The 14,230-nt window shown below is 40.0% G+C and overlaps 2 protein-coding genes across 3 annotated transcripts in view; one reads left to right on the top strand and one right to left on the bottom strand.

Annotated features, from left to right (window-relative positions):
* GTF2E2 (general transcription factor IIE subunit 2) overlaps nucleotides 1-14,230 on the top strand; it is a 44,498-nt gene that overhangs the window by 3,028 nt on the left and 27,240 nt on the right. The window lies entirely within an intron of this gene.
* SMIM18 (small integral membrane protein 18) lies at nucleotides 2,545-2,991 on the bottom strand. The gene has a single exon (XM_061635907.1). It carries the CDS (start codon nucleotides 2,968-2,970, stop codon nucleotides 2,677-2,679), a length of 294 nt encoding a protein of 97 aa, XP_061491891.1. The 5' UTR covers nucleotides 2,971-2,991; the 3' UTR covers nucleotides 2,545-2,676.

Raw genomic sequence — 14,230 nt, 5'->3', positions numbered from 1 at the left:
GCATGAACAAGCAGCACACTGTTCACTCATATTAAACTATAGTTTGTTTATGGATCTTCAGTGTTTACTATAGTTTAGGTCTGAGAATGTAATTCTAATTTTTTTTTCCTGAATCTTAGCTTTCTTAAGATACTGACAGGATGTTTTTCTCAAAATAATACTTAGAACTGACTGATAACAGAAATGGAGCTGAGGTGCTATTTTTTTGTGTTTGTGGTGCTCCTTCAAGAGATATAATATTTTCTGAAACTTTCATGCACCATACCTATGGTACTCAAGAGGCTCTGGCTCTCTTCATAGCATTCTTTTGATGTTTTCTTGTATTACATAGGTACATATGATTATGTAGTGAATACAGTAATATTTCTTTGTTGGCATGTTACACCTGACCCTTTGCAGTGAAAATTCCAGTCAAATGGATAAGGCTACTGTGTACTTTTACTCTTGGAAGAATTTTTTTTTAATAAGAAGTCAACATCCCATTTGAGTTTTTATGCTATTTGCTATGTCAAATCACAGCCTAGAATTGCTGAAGGTGGAATGAGTCTGTGAAAGCAGTGTTTCTGGGACACGCCTACTTGTATTGAAATTCTTGTTCCGGAGGCAGATTTTTTTTTTATTAGCTGATGATAGCAGCCCATGCAAGCAAGACAGGAACAGCAAGGCAAGTTGTCTTGCTGGGCACTTGCAGTTGGGCAAAGGAACAGAGAAACACTGTTATAATAAAGCAAGTCTCAGCATTCAGTCCATTCCTATGTAATTCCCCTTCTTTATTTCTTCCACACTTCCTTCCTCAAGCCCAATGATCATGCCTTTTCAGGACTGGTGCTAAAAAGTGCAATATAGGTGCTGCTGTTGATGGAGAGTGCCATCAACCTGCCAAGCATTGTAACTGAATTGGCCATACAGTGTCGAGTCCTGATTAGGTTTCCCTGAGTCTTGTCTGTGGTTAGGAAAATGTTGCTATACCACTCGCCCCATGACAGAATCAGTTAAGCCAAAGAGCAGACCTAAATGTTACATGAGCCTGTTGGCAAAAATCACACATTTTGATGTCACCACACTGTGTTCCCTTGCTCTACATAATTGGGTGGTGGCAATGGGGAAACACACAGTATAATGATGTCAGGGTATCAAATTGTACTGTGCATCACAGATTTGGATGGTGATGTGGTCCCAACACAGGGGTGCTATATTTGGTGCCAGTCTCTTTCTTCTTGTAATGCTTAATTCTGCTCAAAGTCTGGCACTGAAACAGTGTTTTCATATTAGCAAAGTTCTTTCTCTGTCCACCTATTTTAAATATAAAAAGAAAATGTTTGTTTGGTAAACAAAGTGTATGCTGATAAGTTTTTCCTGTGTGATTTGTCAGCACCACTGTGTAGATACAGGGCTGACAAATTTGTAATTTAACCTTAAACACTTAACACGTGTATTGTAGCATAAGGCAGGCTTTCGTAGGTGCATACAATGTCATCCTGAGTTGCCAGATTATATATGCATGGGTGTTCACAAGAAAAAAAACATGTTAGCTGTGAAGTCAGAAGAAATGAAGTACAAAAAATATTGACAGCAATAATTTCTTTAAAACTTAGATGTATGTAAAATAATTACAGAGACCACAAAGCAGTGTTGATAAATGTCCTGGCGTTGGTAAGTTACAGATAGTAATTACTTTACCGGTGCCAGAATTACTTTGTGAATAGTCTCTGTAATTATTTTATAAGCATTTAAACTCTAATGTAATTATCACTGTCAGTATTTCTTATATTTCATTTCCCTCTGACCTTACTGCTAACATTTTCTTTCCCTGCTCTGCACCAGGGACAGCTGATCAATGGCTCTCCAGATGTTGTTGAACTCCCAACTCTCATCAGTCCCAGCCAACATGTCAATGGTCAGGAATGATGTGAATTGTAGTCCAGCAACATCTGGAGTCCCAAAAGTTAGCCGCCCCTGTTCTACACTCATGTGTGTATATACATATACCTGCCAACTCTGGATTACATTCCCTGCATCTAATGAAGTGGATTCTTGTCCATGAAAATTTATGCCATAATAAATATGTGAAGAACTTTAATATTTCATATTTACTATGAACATGCTAAGGATCATTGTTTGCCCATCTAATATATTCGGGTGTGTGTAATTCAAAAAATGTTCTCTGTTGATATTATTCTTGTTTGGGATTGATAAACCGTAAGACTACCATTATGAAAACATTAAAACATTTGAATCAATCTCGCTGCAGCTATGTTCTTACTGCCTCTGTTTTTATCATTTTTATATAATACTTCTAATATGCTGTGTGGTAAACTATTATTAACTGTTGGTTGTCTGGGCAAAAAAATACTGAATAGCAGGAATATTTTTAAAATAAATAAAGCAATAGATATAATTGGTCAGATGAACAGAATTTTACTCAAATCTAGTCAACAGGATTTCATTGTAAAACAAGAACAAAAAAAACCATTTTCACATAACACTGTAACTGATCATCCAGTATTAAGCATTTTGTGAACTCTTCAAGTTTCTATCCACCAGGGAACAAAATATGGTACTAATAATGATATTTAAGGCTAAACAGGATCTGACTTGCTTGGTCTTAAGTTGCAAGCAGCTTCGTTATAATGTTGAACATACGGTTTGATGCGAGTGCTAGCAACAAGTCCATCCCTACACCACTTCCATTTCACGTTTCCTGAAGCTGTCCATCATAGATCTAACAGGGTTGGGTTCATTCTCTAAGTCTTTCATAGTTTTATTTTTCACACAGCAACAGCAGTCAAGCAGCTCATATAAGAAAGCTAGCACCACGAGACATACTACAGTAAATATAAATATGACCAGAATGACAAAGCAGGCAGTGTTCCAATTGTCGTGGAAAGGGTAAATCTTCTGCACTTGAAAACCAAGGTCCTGGTAGAGGGATGTAGTTTCATTCCAACGACTAATGTTGAAGGTTGCCATGTTGGGAGAGTCTTCTGTGTTGGGACAGTTCCGTCTCTGCAGCAGCTCTGTATACTGAAATATGCAAACAGAAAAATAAAGCTGGTGATTTTCCTTGGTTTTGAAAATTTCCTGCTTTTTCTCTCACTAACAAAATAGATCTGTTTTTTTGCTATGTAAATAGTTCAAGAAGGGCTAATTGTCAGTGGGTTCTTGTTATACTTTTATACAAAGGCTTTGAGTTGCACCTGCATTACCTTATGTTTTCAGTTTTATTTCAAATAAAGCAATATTTTGGACAATAGCTGTTATTTTGTGTTTCTTATTATTATTTTAGAAAACTACAATCAATCATCTGTAGGGCTGGGCATTTGACTGAACAAATAATAGTCATGTATTTTGAAATTAGTAACTTTATTAGAACAAAACACCAACAGGTTTGATGTTTTAATTGCTTTTTTTTAATGAATTTCTTGCACAGCCATTAACTTTTTAAAATGGCAATTGTTAAAACTTTTAATGTGGCGTAAAGTTTCTATAAATGTGAACAGTTCACTGAAGTGTTCCCTCAGAATTTTGTCCTGGAACATGGTTGGCCTAGTTGCATAATAATAATACCAGAAAAAATAAGCCAACAGCAACTATTGGAAAACAAAACGTAGTTTTTAAAAGCAACTTCAAGTATCAGTTCTCTAATTCCTCCAGCAAACAAGATGGAATCACGGGCAGTCCTAAACAGTGATCTTTGGTACAGTTCCTGGTACCTGTAATAATAGTAGATGGCTAGCAGGAGAAACTTTGTCCTTCGCTGTGCAGGGCTAGGGAGCAACCAGATTTCATTCTGGACCTTGTTAACAAATGATACCATAATGAAATAAAAAAGGTAAGCTGTCACCTACCCAATGGGTAGTTCACAGATAATGCTAAGCCATGGTTTGTGTGAATGTCCAAATCCAGATCAGAAGACTAACCATGGTTTGTTTTCTGACCAAAAAACCCCCAATGTGAAACCATGGTTTTTTAAACTAACAAACTGTGGCTTGTTTTAACAATGGATGGTGGTTGTGTCAGAATCCAACAGCTTTGCTTAATTACCATGTGTGTGGCCACCCCTCCCCAGAAACTTGCCAAGATACAGAGGCATAAGACAAGACCAGGCAGAAATCAAACCAAGCTTGGGAAAAACAAGCCATGTCCTGTTTGCTGATCTGTGAGACAGCTCAAGGTTTGTTGGACAAACTGTGGTTAAAACAAATCATGGTCTAGCATTATGTAAAATCATGGCCAGTGCCAGTCTTGACTTCATGCAATATTTGACTAGTCAACGGACTGGCATGCCAACATTAGTTATTTTTCTTGATTTACTGTTCAGTTCTAGTCTTTATTTCTGGTTAAGAATATAATTCTTTGGTCATAACTCACAGTGTAGTACTATGTATACCTAATCAGAAGTAAATCCCATTTAGTTCAGTGGGGCATAACTCCATGTAAATTAGTATAGAATTACAGCTTCAGATAGCTTTTTTTGAGTGTACACTGAGCCTTGTGTCTAGCGGGATTCTTTACTTTTTTAAAAACAGCCTCTTAAACAGTCAAACGTCTAGCTGTATGGTCTTGATTGTGCCAGTCCTTTGGTTAGAAATAATTACTAGACAGGTACATGGAATTGTGCTGACATGATGCTGGGAATCTTAAACATGGTAAAAGAAGTTTATAGGCACACTTTTCCCTGGTGCTTGATTTTCTAGCACAAATTCCCCCTTTCTTCCCTTGTTTTACTAACTAGTTCCAACCTCTGCTTCAGGGAAATTCTGGTTAGGATTATAACATTGGAGTTGATGACTTAGCCATGGCTGAACAATTCTCAGCATTATGTGTGTGCAACATATACTGGCTTTTGAAATGCATTGGCTTGGTTTGCCCATAATCTAAGCCAAAGTATGGTTTAGTACAAATGTGTGGGCTCCAGGAGAGGAGATAAGATCACTTTGGTGCTCCCTGGGTGTTGTCCTGCTGTACTGAGGTAAACCATAGCTTGGGTTAATGTGTCACCCAAACCTGGGCTTGTGGTTTAGCTCTCTGCAGTTTAACCATGAACTGTAACAGGTTTGTCCTAAGGTTTATAGCTTGTGGCTTGTCCAAGAGAGCTAAAACCTGACTCTGAATTTGGATGAAAAGCTAAGCCAAACTATGCCTCAGTGCAGTACAGCAGTAGAGCAACCAGGAAGGAGCAAAGCTGCCATGGCTCGGCTTAGTTTGATGCCCAAACCAGGTCATAATCTTTGGTGCATACTTTTAGAATGGTTTAGAACACTCTGCTGGTATAGGGCACTCACTATTCATTTGAGAGTTTTATAATAACATAAAGACTCGGTTTGTATGGTCATACCTTGGCTTAAAAAGCCTTATGTCCATGCACACATCCTCTTCTTCACTTGTGGTGCCAGCAAATAAATCCAGAAGCTTTAATAATAGTTTCCCATTTTATCCAAACCAGGAAACTATGGGTTATATCCAACATAGTGTGAGTAGACTTCCACTCACATAATGGATTTTCCCCTCCTCTCCCTTCTCTATGCCCCTGTGCCCTTCCAAATCTGCAGCAATGGTAACATCAACCCCCTAGAGCAGATCTGGTAGTGTACCGGGGGGGGGGGAGACACACACACGAGAAGGAAAAGTTCCATTATGCAGTCAGAAGTCCATTCTGCTCACAAATTGACATTGTTGACTATAACCCTATGATTGCCAGGTTCAGAAGAAACCAGGCTGTTAAACCAATTTCTGCTGAAATCTGTTAACCAACTGATAACCATAATTTTCTTGGTTCCTATAAAATGGGGAACCATGGTTAATGAGAGACTTCTAGGTTTAATTGCTATGCACTGCAGAGAGAAAGGGCAATGTGTGTAGGGAAAACCTAATACATATTTCAGCTTGTTAAGCTGAGATCTGATCATCTGAACATGGCCTGGTCTTGGTTACAGTGGTCAAAGTAGTATAGATTAATATTATTTCATATGGCTCTCTGAAACCAGCTGTTGTACGAATTACAGCCCAGCATCAAAATCAGAAGCATCTCTTGGTGCTGAAAGTGCTCTGAACATCCATGAAGTGATTATGCTGGTGAATGTTTAGCATTTATTACAGTTTTAGCACTAAAAATGGCATTTTCAAGACAGTCATACTCTCCAGATCAAAGCAGGATTGACTTGGAAGATGAGAGGTTTTTCCACTCTGTCTCTAGAGAGAGAAAAAAATGCCTGCCTCCTTGTGGGAAGCAGGCTCCCATTTGAAGCCTCAGCTGCAGGCACACACCACCACCCCTTCTGAGGGAGAGCAGAGCAGCAGAGTGAACTCTGCTCAAACCCTGAGGTGTTGCAGGGCACACCTACCTCCTGCCACACTCACAACCCTCAACTGTCATGCTCAAAGGGAAAAGCCTAAGAGAGTATTGGGGCTGCTATCACATCATAGGGCCTGCTTCTGCCTTAATGGATTAGATTCAAGCAATTCTGGGCTGTAGATCACCTACAGGTCTAGTCAGTCGTCCAGCCTCACTCAGTTACCCCATTTTTCTGCCTTCCAGGGGAACTCTGGAGAAATTGCACCATCAGAAAAATCAATACTTGGGATAAAAGCCTTCCCACAACAGAGTGAACATTCATGTTGGGTCTTGTGGCTACTTAAGAGGGAGAATCCATTACCAACATAATTTGTCATCCTCTTGTAGATGTAGGAGAGCCAGTGTGGTGCAGTGGTTAGAGTGTTGGACTATGACCTGGGAGACCAGGGTTGGAATCCCCACACAGCCATGAAGCTCACTGGGTGACCTTGGGCCAGTCACTGCCTCTCAACCTCAGAGGGAGGCAATGGTAAATCACCTCAGAATACCTCTTACCATAAAAACCCTATTCATAGGGTCGCCATAAGTTGGGATCAACTTGAAGGGAGTCCATTTCCATTTTGCAGATGTAGGCATATGGTGCAGTCAGATCATGGTAGAATAACTGGTCCTGCCATCACTTCTACTCTTGTTCCAATTACCATTCTGAAGACAGATGTCATCAGAGGGATTCCAGCAGAATGGAAAGAGGCCCCACCCCTAATGATAGGTGGGTTCCCAAGAGGACAGGGGACCCCACCCCCATTACTAGCACTTCTGATTCCCATCCAGAGTTCGTGAGTATTCCCAAGGAAAGGAAAAGCTTTAGGGGAGACCCCCATCCCAAGCTCTAGTTCCTAGCAATCCTTGCAGCTCAGGACAATCTAGGACCTCTTGGATAGATACGAAGCCTCTGCAGACTCAGAGGATAGCATAGAGAAAAGCCAGCAAAGAACAGGATTTCTTCCAGGAGTGCTTTACTTAGTCAGAGCTATGGAAACCTTCCATCTGGCCCGAGAAGATGAACAGCCCATATTCATATGAACATAAGAATAGCCCTGCTGGGTCAGACCAAAGGCCTCTGTAGTCCAGTATGCAGCTTTCAGGCACCCAGATGCCTATGAGAAGTCCACAAACAGGACATGACTGCAATAGGTTTCTCCCACTCATGATTCCCCAGCAATTGATTTTCAGAGGTATACTGCCTCTGATAGTAGAGGTAATGTAGACAATTTGACCAGTATCCATAGATAGCCTTATCCTGCATGAATTTCTCTAATCCCCTTTTTCAAACTATTCATAACTACATCCTGTGGTAGGGAATTCCATAGTTTAATTCTATAAAGTGTCTCTCTTGAATCTCCCAATGTTCAGCTTCATTTTATTAGTTTGGTTTCTTGTATTATGGGGAAGAAAAGCGTCTCTCTACCCAGCTTCTCTCTATCTGCTACTAAACTGCCCAAATGTACAGCAGTCACCTCTGCCTTCCAGCACCATCTGCTCCTCCCATTTTCTTTTCGGCATGCTTCAGTTAATTTCTTTTGCCAAAGCCAGATATAGCCATCTTTTTGTGACAAATTTTACCTGCTGCCCAATGATGTCATGCAAGGTTTGGATACCCCTAAGATAGATCTCCCTAGTCGTGGCTCTTTCATCCAAGATCCTTCTTCCTTCACACACCAACAAATTATGTGTGAATCAGCATGACTGTAGGGCAGAAGTCTTTGTTTGCAGAGGTTTCAGCATTTCAATTTCAGTCTTCACTAGAGCAATCTTTACCTAAATCAGTGAGGATTATTTTGGGAACCCAGAAACAATCTGAGGGATGTTTCCCTGGCCAATGCAGTCTTAGATACTCAAATAGTACATTATCTCCAGATAAAGTTCACAGTTTGGTATCAGTCATTCATAGGAATATTGTAAACATGCTTTACACTCTGTGCAAACAGAAAATAACCTAGAAGAGACATCTAGAGGCCAGATCCATTGCAGTGGCCAGAATAAATCTGGATGCCAAATCCAAAGTGAAACTGGCTTGTGTTCCCTTTTTAGGCCCTGCATTGTTTGGAGGCAGTGTCAGGGGAAATAAAAGACAGGCAAAGCCTTTCTAGCAACCACAAACATGCAAGTAAAGAAACCTTCCAAAGGGACAGATTTTGACCCTCAAAGCTATCTTACGCCATTCAGGAGCTACAGTTCCAAATGATACTGACAAAGAGCCAGACATATTTCTTCTTCGTAGTACCCTGAGAAGAAGTCCAACTCTGCCTCACTGTTGAGAAGCAGTTTGCAGATTTCTGGAGCAGGACTACTAGCAACCAGTAAGCCCTAGACTGAGTTTTCAAAGCCTATGCATAGGATTCCTATACAAGTAGAGTACCTGAAGAGAACCCTTAATTCTCAGGTGGACTGCCTCAGTCATCAGATACTGGGTATAGCAATATCTGAACACAGATTGTCTTGATAATTGTAGCCATGTTTGGAAAACTATAGCCATCCAAGTGTGGCATAAAGTTGTGGGCTGAGGAGGAGCAGCAGGAATAGGCAATGGTATTGGGGCATACTAGTTGTATGACTGCTTTATGAGTTTTCCCCACTTCTTCTCCCAAGGGCTATCTAGATGATCCAAGAGCAAAAGGTGGAAATAATCCTCATCATGCCCAGATAACTAAGATGTCCATGGTTCTCAGAACTTCTGGGACTTTGAACCTCCAAGCCTTGGCCTCATCCAGATAACTTTCCTCAGGACCCTACCTTAAAACTCAGGGATTCCGCACATTGTGCTGAGAGACAGATTGTGATGTCATGACATGGCTACTCCAAAGGTATAATTAATTCCTTTTGGCATCAAGATACACCTTGGCAACTGAATCTTAAGAGGTGCCTTAAAAAAACTTTATTTGAATGGTGCCATAAAGCCAGGAGGGGTCCATTCTCTGTGAGAATAACAGAAGTCCTAGACTTCCTTTAGGATGGCTAGAAGCTCTTTTCAAAACTCACACACTATAATAGATAAGAATCTTAGCTAGTATCCTCGATGATACAACTTTTTCCAATTTTGCCTTAACATATTTATTTTACAACACCTTCCCTAATCAGCCCTCCATCGGTACATGGATTACCAACCTGTGCCTTGAAAATATAAACATCAAAAGCTAAAGAATTGGGTTTCATTTAATATATTATGACATCGTAATTTGATCATTTTAGTTTTAAGAGTGGTAAGCGGCGGTAATGCGGCCGAAGCTCTGCTCACGGCCAGAGTTCGATTCCAAAGGAAGGAGGAAGTCGAATCTCCAGACAGAGGGAGTGTAACTCTGTTGATTCTCCTTGATCTCTCAGCGGCTTTTGATACCATCGACCATGGTATCCTTCTGGAGAGGCTCACGGAGTTGGGAGTTGGAGGTACTGCTTGGCAGTGGTTCCGCTCCTACTTGGCGGGTCGTCTCCAGAAGGTAGTGCTTGGGGAACATTGCTCGACACCGCGGGCTCTCCAATATGGGGTCCCGCAGGGGTCAGTTTTGTCCCCCCTGCTTTTTAATATCTACATGAAGCCGTTGGGAGAGGTCATCAGGAGTTTTGGAGTGCGTTGTCATCAGTATGCTGATGACACGCAGCTCTACTTCTCCTTTTCACCTTCTTCAGGTGAGGCTGTCGATTTGCTGAACCGTTGCCTGGCCTCGACAATGGACTGGATGAGAGTTAACAAACTGAAGCTCAATCCAGACAAGACTGAGATGCTGTTGGTGGACGGGTTCTCTGATCGGATGGTGGATATATACCCTGTCCTGGACGGGGTTACACTCCCCCTAAAGGACCGGGTTCGTAGTCTGGGAGGCTTTTTAGACTCTTCCCTCTCACTTGAGGCTCAAGTAGCCTCGGTGGTTAGGAATGCGTTTTACCAACTTCGGTTGGTAGCCCAGCTACGTCCCTACTTGAGTAAAGAGGACCTTACATCAGTGGTACATGCTCTGGTAACCTCACGTTTGGATTACTGTAATGCGCTTTACGTAGGGCTACCTTTGAAGACAGTTCGGAAGCTACAACTAGTGCAAAATGCGGCGGCCAGATTGCTGACAAGGACCAAGCGGTCCGAGCATATAACACCTGTTCTGGCCAGCTTGCACTGGTTGCCAATATGTTTCCGGGCTAGATTCAAAGTGTTGGTATTAACCTATAAAGCCTTATACGGTGCGGGACCACGATACCTTGCGGAACGCCTCTTCCGATATGAACCGGCCCGTGCACTACGTTCTGCTACGAAGGCCCTCCTCCGGGTTCCAACTCACAGGGAGGCCCGGAGGGTGATGACAAGATCTAGGGCCTTCTCAGTGGTGGCCCCCGAACTATGGAACAGTCTCCCTGAGGAAGTACGCCTGGCGCCGACTCTGCTTTCCTTCCGGCGCCAGATCAAAACCTTCCTATTCTCTGAAGCATTTTAAGTTACATTGATCTAATTTTAATAATGTTTATTGTATTGTTGATTGTATTTTAATATTATTCTGTTATTCATTGTATTTTTATACTATTTTATGTTCACCGCCCAGAGAGCTATCGCTAGTCGGGCGGTATATAAATTTAATAAATAAATAATAATAATAATAATAATAAAAGGGGTCGAGGTCCACTCAGCCTTCCATCCATCCGTGGTCGGTAAAATGAGTACCCGGCATATGCTGGGGGGTAAAGAAAGGCCGGGGAAGGAACTGGCAATCTCACCCCATATATACGGTCTGCCTAGTAAACGTCACAAGGCGTCACCCTAAGAGTCGGAGTGCAGGGACACCTTTACCTTTACTTTACAATGTGCTTTAAAATATCAAGGGGGAGGGAGAAGAGGAAGCAAAAAGACTCACATAAAATTAGGGCATTTGGGCTACTGTTGTACTTTGGTCCTGTCAAATAACACAAGATGCGGGGGGGGGAGAGCACTCACTTGCCTACAATGCCCGTCAGGTTGTGCTTGGGTCCGGTGATGGCAGTAGAGTGCACTGAAAGAGCTTGGGCCAAGTTTTGAGGGCTCTCAATTGGCCACCGGATTTGATAAATTTGTTATACATCTTTCAGGCCATGAATTTGTATAGTAAAATTGACACAAAGCTACTTAGGCCCCACATTAATTGTATTTTATTACTGTTAATAGACAATGAATATTGAAATGGATCAAGATGTGTAGAATATCTTTAAAGCAGTGTTTAGGGGATATAGTAAATTATGAGCAAAATGCAAGACCTCAATTATTAGAAAAACCTGCCTAGTCCATAATACAAAGATTGCCTTCTGAGAAAGGAATCCTGATTTATTTATTTTTGTTTATTTAACTAGCCTAGATATCAACAACCTGACATATTATTTGGGGGTATGATTAATGTATTTTGAAACTGTTTCATTTTAGCTGAAAAGGTGGAGTGCACTGGTTTAGGGGAGTTTAAAAAATTGTGATTTGAATCAGATGAATGATTCCTGCTGGTAGAATTACATTAACTTTACAAAGATTAAAAAGCAACACATTTCAATACTTTCTGTGCAGTTAAGCCATAATATATAGGGAGAGAGTGAAATATAAACTTCCTCTACTCAAGAGAACTTCAGGCATTGCTGTAAAACATGTAATTGCTTTTTATTTAAAATATTAGTTGTGCAAGGAGGATTAGACCTGGTTGAATGTAGTATTGAGACCTGATGGTGCTTATTTAGCTATCAACAATAACTATTAAATCACTAAATGTATTTATGTCCCCTTCTAAGTAGATTAAGAATTGACCTTTGTATATATATTCAGGCAATTATGCTTTGGAAGGGGTTCACAGTTTTAATAACTTGAAATTAAAATCTGGAAACAAATTTGGCTTTTACAGTAATGCACTTCATTGTGTGCCCACACAGTCAAAAGGCAGTTAAATATTTCATGATTTTTCACGTGTGTTAATTTAAAAAGTGCTTTCTGCTTGAGTTATTATAATAGTGAAATTTTACTTAGCGATGTGGAAAACAGTTCATGTTACAGACAGTCGTGATAAAGAAGTTCCATAAGGAAACAGATGACAGCTCAATTTTAAGGAAGGTGCAGAATCTTCTGATAGCTTAAATGGCACTCCTATACACACTTACCTGGGAGTAACTTCCCCAGTGGGACTGACTTCTGAGTAGACATGTTTGGGGTTGTACTGTTGTTCATCAGCTAGTACTAGATAAAACTAACAGTCCATGTTTACTCTGGAGTTCAATTGATTTAAGTGGGCATAGGGTTGCAGCCCAAGGCAGTAATCACTTAACACTTAAACTGGTAAGAGTTCCATTGAAGCTGTGTTCATTGTAACAAGTCACTGAGCCATCTCCAAAGAGGTATAATAGCTAGGTGTTAAGGATTAAGGCTAGTCTAAGATACCAGTTTAGCTGGTTTGGTTAATAGCATTTTTCTTATGCAGTTTAGCAATAGTTTAAATTGGAAGACAAAAAAATCTTGCTAACACAGTCTTACTTAATATTTATTAGTTTTTACCTTGCAAAATTAGATTAATTATTAGGTCACACAAAGCATCAAAGGGATTTTGTTCACAGAACGTTATCTGGGTGTGTTGGGCTCTCTGTAAGATGGATGGTCATCAATTCTTCATGAATGCACAGATGGTAAGATTCTCTTTTAGCACACGACAAGCGACTCTACATTTAAGCAACGTATAATCGAGCTTTAGATGCAAGGGAAACTGTAAACTGTCATTTTTTAAAAAATATCAGATTGGGGGCCATACTTGTTTTGATTTAAAAAAAAAACAATTTTGCTTTCAGATAATTGTATGACAGTTAAAAAAAGGTATAAACCTACCTCTTTTTTGAAAGGATGCTGGAACAGTGCTGATCTGCTGTTTAATACAGCCTCTGGTACAGCTAAGATGGAGCTCTGCTACTATTGGCTGAAGCAGAATGCAGCTGACAACTTCCTTTATGCTCATTTGCATCAGACCACTACCCAAGGAGGAAGTCATTCATAAATCTGAAATGTGAAGGATATCGACTAGATTCCCCCTCCCATCTTTTTCCCCAGGAACTCTTTTAACCATGTAATATATTTATAAATAATGTGACCTTTTGTGTTTTTGCTTTGACCAGAGCATGGCACTTACTGTGTTAAATACCTTCAGTTTTCTTTGCTCTTTTAATGGCATATTAAGCTGGTGTGAACTAGTTAGGATCTTTTATTATTATTATTATTAACCTTTTATATAGCTTACAGAAATACAGACAGGAAACATGGCAAGAGACAAATCTAATCACAGAAGAGCTAGACATTTGGAAATTGGCAAATAAAAGATTAATAATTATCCCAGAGCAGACCTCCACAAATGGCCATGTGTACTGGGAGGATGGCTCTGTATATCATGGGAATTAGTTAGGATCTTAATAGAACAGAATGACTGGCTTCAATCTAAATGTTTAAATATTATACATACATACACATATTTTCTTTTACTGTTCTGCTTTGTCAACCATTTATGGTATAAGGTCTTGAAATATGTGAAACTACAGCAGTGGTTTGTGAACGGCGGCTGTAATATTTCTGTTGCTTTTTTCTTTTGTTGTTTTCTGACCGCTGCCTGTAACTTCAGTAGACAAGGAAGACTTGCTGATAGTTATGAGAATTATATGTTTTGAATTTTTAAAATTGTGTTCCGATTTATTTTGTATTATTTATTTAAAATATTGTAGGCTGCTTTTCTAGTAGCTCAAAGCAGCTAGCAAAAGATCAAGTGCACAAACAAAAGAATATTAATAACATACTAAAAACAAATAATAAAACAAAATAAAAACAAAAACAGAATAACCTCTGAAAAACCAAAACTTCAGGTTTCCCCCCCCCCCAAATAACTTTGAAAATAATGCCAAAGTTCTGTTTCA

The sequence above is a fragment of the Rhineura floridana genome, chromosome 1 (assembly GCF_030035675.1).
Source record: "Rhineura floridana isolate rRhiFlo1 chromosome 1, rRhiFlo1.hap2, whole genome shotgun sequence".
NCBI classification, from domain to species: domain Eukaryota; kingdom Metazoa; phylum Chordata; class Lepidosauria; order Squamata; family Rhineuridae; genus Rhineura; species Rhineura floridana.
Note: the sequence above shows the minus strand (reverse complement) of the source record. Positions and strands in the feature narration are given on the sequence as shown.